This window comes from Carcharodon carcharias, chromosome 13, assembly GCF_017639515.1.
Source record: "Carcharodon carcharias isolate sCarCar2 chromosome 13, sCarCar2.pri, whole genome shotgun sequence".
In the NCBI taxonomy this organism is placed as follows: domain Eukaryota; kingdom Metazoa; phylum Chordata; class Chondrichthyes; order Lamniformes; family Lamnidae; genus Carcharodon; species Carcharodon carcharias.
The window spans coordinates 94,197,119-94,207,650 of NC_054479.1; the positions used below are offsets into that span (position 1 = coordinate 94,197,119).

At 42.8% G+C, this 10,532-nt stretch overlaps 1 protein-coding gene across 1 annotated transcript in view; it reads left to right on the forward strand.

Moving 5' to 3' along the window:
• LOC121286111 (serine/threonine-protein kinase 33-like) overlaps positions 1-10,032 on the forward strand; it is a 48,367-nt gene extending 38,335 nt beyond the window's left edge. Inside the window, exons 10-11 of the mRNA XM_041203101.1 lie at positions 10-204; positions 9,922-10,032. Of these exons, the coding sequence (XP_041059035.1) occupies positions 10-204; positions 9,922-10,032 (306 nt within the window). The remainder of the gene's footprint in view (positions 1-9; positions 205-9,921) is intronic.
• The last annotated feature ends 500 nt before the right edge of the window (positions 10,033-10,532 follow it).

A 10,532-nucleotide genomic window follows, 5' to 3' on the forward strand; every position in this document is an offset into this window, starting at 1 on the left:
CACTTTCAGGGAGACGCCAATAAGAAACAACGGCCTAAAAATGTGTTGGAAATGATGAAACAATGGAAACTAGACATCATTAGTGACAATGAGGAGGAACTAGTAAAAGAGAATGGGGTGAGTGAGGATAACAACCTGGCCCATTCTGAAACAGACACAAAGACAGACTTCAACTCCAACAAAGTACTTCCACCGACTGCAAAGGTATTTATTTTAAAACACCTTTAAATAATCACTTATATTTGCATAGTCCTGCATCCATTCTCATGGGAATGCTTTAAAGCCTGTCACAAAATGAACTAATTGGAAGTGTAGAGACAGACAAAGCAGGGTTTTCTGCACCCAGGAAGACTTCAAAAAGGGTAGCGAAGTGAATGACTAGATATGATGATTCCAGAGTTGAGAGGTTTGGATAAGAGGAGACATTTGAGAAAATGGGACTTCCCTCATCAGAACCAAGAACACTTGAAGGGGATCTGTTCAAAATTATCAGGAATTTAGATAAGGTAAATAAGGAAAAGCTATTCCCATTGACTGTAAATGGAGGACATAACTTTACCATAAGAATAAAAAGGGGGCAATTTTAATGCTTGTTGCTTTGCAGAAAATGGGTGATAGCAAATCAGAAGTCTGGCTTGCAAATTTCCATTGAATCCAATGACTTGTATTTATATAGTCTTTCATGGCCCCAAGATGTCCCAAAGTGCTTTTGATGTGCAGTTAATGCAATGTAGAAACATGGCAGCCATTTGTTCTTTTGGGAAATCTGCAGTTCCCCCTCCCAGTGTCCAGTCTTTCTGGGGTCCTGGCTTCAACTGAACTTAAAACTGCTGTTTCTTTAGTTCTGTGTGTATGTCTGTGGGAAGAATCTACTAATCCGCCCTCCCTGTTGCCAGGCAACAGCATTATGCTTTCTGCTCCTGAGTGTTTACTTTCATTTTATAGGCATCGTAAACTTATTAAAAATGCAAGCAGCCTTTTAAAGCGAAACTAAAACTCCAGTTGACCTTTCTTAACACACAGGTACAAAAATACAAATTAAACTTTAACTTTAAAACTAAAACTCATTCCTAATGCCCACAGATACCAATATAATGTTTTGATCTTTGATTACATACTGATTAACCCAGGAAAGAGATTGTTTCTGCAGATGCACGTGGTACTCAGTGTTTTTATTAAATAAATGCAAAAAATACAGCATACCCCATTCTTGCACTTTGCATGTTGAATTTAATTGCAATAGTCCATTAAATGGCCAGTTATGAGTGAATTAATATTAGGATTAAAACTGATACCCTCTGCTGTCAAGTACAAGAAGAAAGTATAACTGCGATGTGTCTATTAAGCGTGAGCCTTCACTTAAGCTGTTCCCTCGAGCGATAATTCTTTTGTGAAGTGCTGCCACCTCATGGGTGCAATTATGTCCCCGTTGAGAGTCCCCAGTTGTTTCACTGCATTCCAGAACCAAAATACTGCAGATACCGGAAATTGGAAAGATTAAAAAACAGAAAATGCTGGAAACACCTAATTCCAATTTGTTCTGTGTGCAGGAGCAACAAGTTAAATTAAAATTTAATGCCTGTTATTTCTCTGCAAATGACCAGTGTGTAAATATAACTTTTGGGATGCCTTCCTGCAAAGAGCATTATCGTAAGATTCAGAAGTTAATTTCTTAATTTCCATATCTATAGCCTGTGTTGCTCCCCAAAGTGCCAGTCTCTAAGTGGGGTTGTAGCCTAGAGGTTATGCTAGTTCGCAGTATCACAGTATCTTTACAGTGTAAGAGGCCATTGAGTCTGCAGTGGCTCTCTTTAAGAGCATTCCATTCAGTCCCACTGCCCTGCTTTATCCCCATAACCTCGCACATTCTCTCTTTTCAGGCAGCAATCCATCCGGTTCTCTTTTGAATACCTTGATCGAACCTGCCTCCACCACCCTCTCAGGAAGTTTGTTCCAGATTCCAATCACCCTCTGGGTGAAACCATTTTTCCTCACATCACTATTACTCCTTTTGTCAATTATTCTGGGCATCTGACCAGTTTGGATGAAAGGTCATCAACATGAAATGTTAACTCTTTCTCTCCCCAAGGCTACCTCCAGACCTGTTGAATATTTCCACCATTTTCATGCTCTTCTTTCACTGTATTTCCCTGTTGCCAGGGTTCAAGGTGGGCTGGTATCTTCCCATGTGACATACAAGTGGGCACAGATCATACTGCCAACCTTTGAGATAGTTTCCCAAAGCAGGGCCTGGCACATTTATTACCAATGCAATGGACCAATCGGCCTCCTTCTGCACTGTTTGATTTGAAGATTCTTGCTGTTGGGCAGAATTGCATCTTCCGTTTGATGGTGCAAAATCAATTAAAAAGATTTTCCTGCTGTTTATTTCAGATTTACCTGAAATAGAGAAACACAAAAAAAGATTTGCGATGATCTGAGCAGTTCTTTCAGCCCCTCACAATCAAATTAGTCTCATTCATAGGCTACAAACAAAATCTAACCGTGAGGATCAGCCCTCAATATTTTAGTAACTAGTCATCAGGAATGAGCAGCTGGAAGTGATGGCCTTTGCTGTGCTTCGACTTAAACAAACTTCAGTTGAAATACATCCCATTTCATTATCTCGAACTGTGTGTTAAGCTTTTTTTGCTTGCCCTACTTGCTGTGATGTGTACTATTTGTTGAGAGATTTTGCAAGGGGATGAAAGGTTATCGGGGTAGGCAGGAATGTTGAGTTGAGGTTACAATCAGATCAGCTGTGATCTTATTAAATAGTGAATAATTGTATGTTTGTATGTTTGCAGCCTAGGTGTCATATTTCACTACAGGAATGGCTTAGCTTGACTTTTATTTATTTCAACTGAGTTTATAAAAACTTTGGTTCTTCTGTCAGATATGCCAGTAGCTTCAGCTCAATTGTCTAAGAACAGCCAAGACCAGTTCCATCAGCAAACTAAATCCTGACCGATAATTCACATAAAACAAGAATGTGAAAGAGGGTGATAATTATCAAAAAGCCAATAATTAGTATAAAGAAGCCAATTATAAATTCACATAAAGGCAGACATATAGATTTAAATATGCTTGACGACTATTATTTCATATCAATGGGTACTAATGTAACCAAGTAACTTTGGTGTTAAAGATTAGTTTGGCTTTTGCTGGAAGAGATTGTGAGGGCCGAGAATTGGAGAAAAGAAGGCTGAGATGAGACTTAATAGAGGTATTCAAAATCCTGAGGGGTACGGACAGTGAGAAATTGTTCCCACTCGAGAGAGCATCAAGAACTAGAGGGCACAGATTCAGAATAATTGGCAAAAGGAGTAATAGTGATGTGAATTCACGGAGATGGAAATAGCTGGCGGGTTGGCCTTCAGCTATTCATAGACTTACCTGAATGGTGCCTTAGTATTTTCCAGGGGAAGAGGCAACTTATGGAAACAACTGTGAATAAATTCATGGAGACAATAAGAATTTTCCTTCCACAGATTTTTAAAAATTTCTTTTTAAATGTTAAAATTGTTGCAGCGACTTCAAAATTCAGATGGGTACGAATTTATAGTTTGTCACCAATATTCAAGCTAATTATTGCATACTGGTATAAGCAGAGATCAAAATTAGGGTGGAGTCTATGCTTTTGTTTCTTTTTAATTCCAATTTGTTCTGTGTGCGGGAGCAACAAGTTAAATTAAAATTTAACACCTGTTATTTCTCTGCAAATGACCAGTGTGTAAATATAACTTTTGGGATGCCTTCCTGCAAAGAGCATTATCGTAAGATTCAGAAGTTAATTTCTTAATTTCCATATCTATAGCCTGTGTTGCTCCCCAAAGTGCCAGTCTCTAAATGGGGTTGTAACCTAGAGGTTATGCTAGTTCGCAGTATCACAGTGTCTTTACAGTGTAGGAGGCCATTGAGTCTGCAGTGGGTCTCTGAAAGAGCATTCCATTTAGTCCCATTGCCCTGCTTTATCCCCATAACCTCACACATTCTCTCTTTTCAGGCAGCAATCCGATTCCCTTTTGAATACCTTGATCGAACCTGCCTCCACCACCCTCTCAGGAAGTTTGTTCCAGATTCCAATCACCCTCTGGGTGAAACCATTTTTCCTCACATCACTATTACTCCTTTTGCCAATTATTCTGAGTCTGTGCCCTCTAGTTCTCGATGCTCTCTCGAGTGGGAACAGTTTCTCACTATTTACCCTGTCTGTACGCCTCAGGATCTTGAATACCTCTATCAAGTCTCCTCTCAGCTTTCTTTTCTCCAAGGAAAACAGTTCTAGCCTCTCCAATCAATCCTCATAGCTACAGCTCTTCATCCCTTTTGATTCGCAGGTTAGAGGTCTCGAGTTCAAATTCAATAAACTTGGTGGGTTGGAAACAGGGAATGATTATTGACAAAGCTGCCAAACTGTTGCAAAAAAAATCCAAGAGGTTCAGTAATATCCGAGGAAGGGAAACTGGCAGACTTAATTGATCAGAGATAAAAACAAAAACAAAAAACTGCGGATGCTGGAAATCCAAAACAAAAACAGAATTACCTGGAAAAACTCAGCAGGTCTGGCAGCTTTTGCGGAGAAGAAAAGAGTTGACACTTCGAGTCCTCATGACCCTTCAGGAGAACTGATTGAATATTAGAAGAGGGGTGAAATATAAGCTGGTTTAAGGTGGGGGGTGGGGGGTGCTGGGGGGAAAGAAGTTGTGGGGGGGTTGGTATGGTTGTAGTGACAAGCAAGCAATGATAGGAGCAGATAATCAAAAGATGTCACAGACAAAGGAACGAAGAAGTGTTGAAGATGGTGATATTATCTAAACAAATGTGCTAATTAAGAATAGATGGCAGGCACTCAAGGTATAGCAATAGTGGGGATGGGGTGGAAAGACTAGCAGGGCGTACAAGAAATAAGTGGGAAAAGAAAAATCTATATAAATTATTGGAAAAAACAAAAGGAAGGGGGAAGAAATGGAAAGAGGGTGGGGATGGAGGAGGGAGTTCAAGACCTAAAGTTGTTGAATTCAATATTCAGTCCGGAAGGCTGTAAAGTGCCTAGTCGGAAGATGAGGTGCTGTTCCTGCAGTTTGCGTTGGGCTTCACTGGAACAATGCAGCAAGCCAAGGACAGACATGTGGGCAAGAGAGCAGGGTGGAGTGTTAAATTGGCAAGCGACAGGGAGGTTTGGGTCTTTCTTGCGGACAGACCGCAGGTGTTCTGCTAAGCGGTCGCCCAGTTTACGTTTGGTCTCGCCAATGTAGAGGAGACCGCATTGGGAACAACGAATGCAATAGACTAAGTTGGAGGAAATGCAAGTGAAATGCTGCTTCACTTGAAAGGGGTGTTTGGGCCCTTGGACGGTGAGGAGAGAGGAAGTGAAGGGGCAGGTGTTGCATCTTTTGCGTGGGCATGGGGAGATGCCATATATAGGGGTTGAGGAGTAGGGGGTGATGGAGGAGTGGACCAGGGTGTCCCGGAGGGAACGCTCCCTATGGAATGCCGCCGGGGGGGTGAAAGGAAGATATGTTTGGTGGTGGCATCATGCTGGAGTTGGCGGAAATGACAGAGGATGATCCTTTGAATGCGGAGGCGGTGGGGTGATAAGTGAGGACAAGGGGGACCCTATCATGTTTCTGGGAGGGAGGAGAAGGCGTGAGGGCGGATGCGCGGGAGATGGGCCGGACACGGTTGAGGGCCCTGGCAACGACCGTGGGTGGAAAACCTCGGTTAAGGAAGAAGGAGGACATGTCAGAGGAACTGTTTTTGAAGGTAGCATCATCAGAACAGATGCGACAGAGGCGAAGGAACTGAGAGAATGGGATGGAGTCCTTACAGGAAGCGGGGTGTGAGGAGCTGTAGTTGAGGTAGCTGTGGGAGTCGGTAGGCTTGTAATGGATATTGGTGGACAGTCTATCACCAGAAATTGAGACAGAGAGGTCAAGGAAGGGAAGGGAAGTGTCAGAGATGGACCATGTGAAAATGATGGAGGGGTGGAGATCGGAAGCAAAATTAATACATTTTTTCAAGTCCCGACGAGAGCATGAAGCAGCACTGAAGTCATCATCGATGTACCGGAGAAAGAGTTGTGGGAGGGGGCCGGAGTAGGACTGGAACAAGGAATGTTCCACATACCCCATAAAGAGACAGACATAGCTGGGGCCCATGCGGGTACCCATAGCCACACCTTTTATTTGGAGGAAGTGAGAGGAGTTAAAGGAGAAATTGTTCAGTGTGAGAACAAGTTCAGCCAGATGGAGGAGAGTAGCGGTGGTGGGCATTGTTCCAGCCTCTGTTCGAGGAAGAAGCTAAGGGTCCTCAGACCATCCTGGTGGGGGATGGAGGTATAGAGGGATTGGACGCCCATGGTGAAGAGGAAGCGGTTGGGGCCAGGGAACTGGAAATTGTTGATGTGACGTAAGGTGTCAGAGGAATCACGGATGTAGGTGGGAAAGGACTGGACAAGGGGAGAGAGAAGGGAGTCAAGATAACGAGAAATGAGTTCTGTTGGGCAGGCACAGGCTGACACGATCAGTCTGCCAGGACAGTTCTGTTTGTGGATTTTGGGTAGGAGATAGAAGCGGGCCATCCGAGGCTGGGCGACTATCAGGTTGGAAGCTGTGGAAGGAAGATCTCCAGAGGAGATGAGGTCAGTGACAGTCCTGGAAACAATGGCTTGATGTTCAGTGGTGGGGTCATGGTCCAGGGAGAGGTAGGAGGAAGTGTCTGCGAGTTGACACTCAGCCTCTGCAAGGTAGAGGTCAGTGCACCAGACAACAACAGCACCACCCTTGTCAGCGGGTTTGATGATAATGTTGGGGTTGGACCTGAGAGAATGGAGTGCAGTAAATTGAGAGAGAGACAGATTAGAATGGGTGAGAGGAGCAGAGAAATTGAGACGACTAATGTCATGCCGACAGTTCTCAATGAAAAGATCAGGAGAAGGTAAGAATCCAGAGGGAGAGGTCCAGGTGGAGGGAGAATATTGGAGGTGGGTGAAAGGATCCGTTGAACGGGGAGAGGACTCCTGCCCAAAGAAGTGAGCATGGAGATGAAGACGGTGGAAGAAGAGTTCAGCAACGTGCCGAGCCCGATATTCATTGAGATGAGGGCGTAAGGATATGAAACTAAGTCCTTTGCTGAGCACTGAACGTTCAGCATCGGAGAGGGGAAGGTCAGGGGGTATAGTGAATACACGGCCGGGGCTGGGATTAGAAGATGGGATGGGGATGGAGGGACAGGTAGGGATGGAGGGTCCTAGATGGGTGTTGGTGTCGATGAGTTGTTGCAGCTTGCGTTTCTTAGCACTTGAGAGAAAGAGAAAAAGTTTCTTGTTGAGGCGTTGGGTGAGACGAAGAATAAAATGAAACTGGGGGCACGTGCAGCTTTGAAAAAGGGTGCGGCGGTACTGCTGGAGGGAGAGGTCCCTCCGGGACACCCTGGTCCACTCCTCCATCACGCCCTACTCCTCAACCCCTACCTATAGCACCTCCCCATGCCCACGCAAAAGATGCAACACCTGCCCCTTCACTTCCTCGCTCCTCACTGTCCAAGGGCTCAAACACTCCTTTCAAGTGAAGCAGCATTTCACTTGCATTTCCCCCAACTTAGTATACTGCATTCATTGCTCCCAATGCGGTCTCCTCTACATTGGAGAGACCAAACGTGAACTGGGCGACCGCTTTGCAGAACACCTGCGGTCTGTCTGCAAGAAAGACCCAAACCTCCCTGTCGCTTGCCATTTCAACACTCTCTTGCCCAAATGTCTGTCCTTGGCTTGCTGCATTGTTCCAGTGAAGCCCAACGCAAACTGGAGGAACAGCACCTCATCTTCCGACTAGGCACTTTGCAGCCTTCCAGACTGAATATTGAATTCAACAACTTTAGATCTTGAACTCCCTCCTCCATCCCTACCCCCTTTCCGTTTCTTCCCCCTTCCTTGTTTTTTCCAATAATTTATATAGATTTTTCTTTTCCCACCTATTTTCATTATTTTTAAATCTTGTATGCCCTGCTAGTCTTTCCACCCCACCCCCACTAGAGCTATACCTTGAGTGCCCTGCCATCCATTCTTAATTAGCACATTCGTTTAGATATCACCACCTTCAACACTTCTTTGTTCCTTTGTCTGTGACATCTTTTGATTATCTGCTCCTATTACTGCTTGCTTGTCCCTACAATGACACAAACCCCTCCCCCCCCCACTTCTCTCCCCCCAGCACCAACCGCCCCCCCCCCCACCCCCCCACCTTAAACCAGCTTATATTTCACCCCTCTTCTAATATTCAATCAGTTCTCTTGAAGGGTCATGAGGACTCGAAACGTCAACTCTTAATTGATCAGGCCTTCTCATGATTGCAGGCCTAGCTGATGTAGTTGACTCTTAATGCCCTCAAAGCAGAAACTACACTTCAGTAATGTGGGTTAATTCCTTTTTTAAAAAGGTAGAAGATATTTAAGAACTTGGCCAGGAAACGTCTACAAAGGTTGTGTGTGTTTTCAGCCAATAGGTTCAAGAAAGAAGCGCCATTCAATTGACGTTTCGCCATTACCGACCACTTTTGGATCAAGGCAACCTCCAGGTTACAAAAGAAAGGGGCGAAGAAAGTCGGAATCTGCAGTGACCGCAAAACTCTTTAACAAAGTGACCACTCACCCTTCTCTGCTCAAAAGATAACTCTTCACCGAGGAGGCCTATCATCAGGTACTCCAGGGAACAACAGGTGTTAAAACCATAGCACAAGACAGGATTTTGCAGCAACATTTCAGCACTAAATTATTTCACAGCCCAATGTTTAAATTACTCAACTGGAGTGCCATTCTTCAAAAATTCAGCATCCTCTTCCAGATAAGGTGTTGCCCTCCTTAATTCATAACAGGAGGGGAAAAAGACACACACCTGGCTCCTGCACCTTGTTTCACTCAGGTGATAATTCTCTCTCTGGGCTGCAACTTTATTTCTTTTACTCCTACTAGTGGTGGCAGAATTAGAATTTGTCACTTAATACATTTCCCACTGTTTGAAAAATATCCAAATTTTTAACCATAAGGCCAAAAAGCATAAAACCCCAGGTAGTGGAAATCTAAAACGGTTTTTAAAAGGATCAATATCTAAGACATTACCCCCTTCTCTCCTCTCTCAACAGATGCTGACATACCAGCTGAATGTCTCCAGCCTGTCTTTCAAATCTTCCTCGGCTGGCCTAATCAAGAGGAAGGTCTTTTAAGATTTATTCAGCTTCTCACATTCTGCTACGTAGTTTCAGTCTCTAATTCTCATTGTTTTTTTTCCCTCTCTGGCATCATCTCCAGTAGATGTAATTGGTTGAAACCCTATTGATCTCCCCAGCTGCCAGCTCACAACAAGCTTTTTAAAATCTGCAGCTTTATCAAGTGCGAAGCCTGCTTCTGACTCAGCATGAGGCCAGCACGCAACCAAAGGAATAATTATTCTTTATAATGACTTGTCGTCTTATTTTGGAAAGCAACTGTTCAATGAAAGAATGTTTTATTTACCGTTAATCTTATTTGGCATTCAAATTCCTGTCACACTTAAGCATTTGACATCCTGAAAATATGTTTCAATTAGATGAATAAAAATGGTAATTTATCTACAATTGTGCAATGTATTGCACAAGCTGAAACAAAATCCCAATTAAATAGATTTAAACTTAAAGAATGTTAGTGTTTTTAATTGTTTATTTAAGATTTTTAAAAATTAACTTTTCTGATATGGAAACTCATTGTGCAAAAATTAGTATGATGATTGAGTTTTCCACTTAATCATTACAAGATTGAGATGGAAAGGCTGACAGACAAGAAGGGAAGCATGAAAAAGATTTAAACAGCACCTCATTTCATCCTCAGGTTGTCACAGCGTTCTTCACAGTAAATTATTTTTGAAGTGCAATCACTGTTGTTGTGCAGATAAACAAAGTAGACAATTTGTACACATCAAATGATGAATGTATAGATAAGAGAGGGTCAGATTTTGCTGTAGCAGAACATCTAACAGCGTCTGCCATTAGCCAGACTTGACTAGGATTTTCAATTTTTTGCATGCCGAGCTGTTGAAAGTGAGAGTTGATAATATCGCAGCAAGAGAAACAGGGCATCTGGAGCCTGGGTGAACAGGGCAAGCAACTCCGCATCTTCATAACCAGATTGAAGCATTGAGAATTTAATAGTGGAAGGACTGAAGGAAGCATAAATTATAGCGGGTAAATTTGATGTTAAAGATGAAGAGGAAAAGAAAGATTGGATTGAGAGAGGAGGGACAGAAAGGAAAAGTAAAAAATAAATAAAATATTATTTGTTAAATGTTTGAGGTTTTACAGCTGTAGGAATGAGACTCCAAACTTGTAACGGTTAATTTTCAGTGTCAGAATTGTCAGTAATTAATAGTTATCACATTGTTAAAAGGGTACCTATGCTTTAAATGGCAAGATATAACATTCTGTGGTGTTTAGTTTGTATTTATCATGCCAACACAGCAACTTCATGAATTTCGATGATGAGGTAAATAGCAAGATGTTATT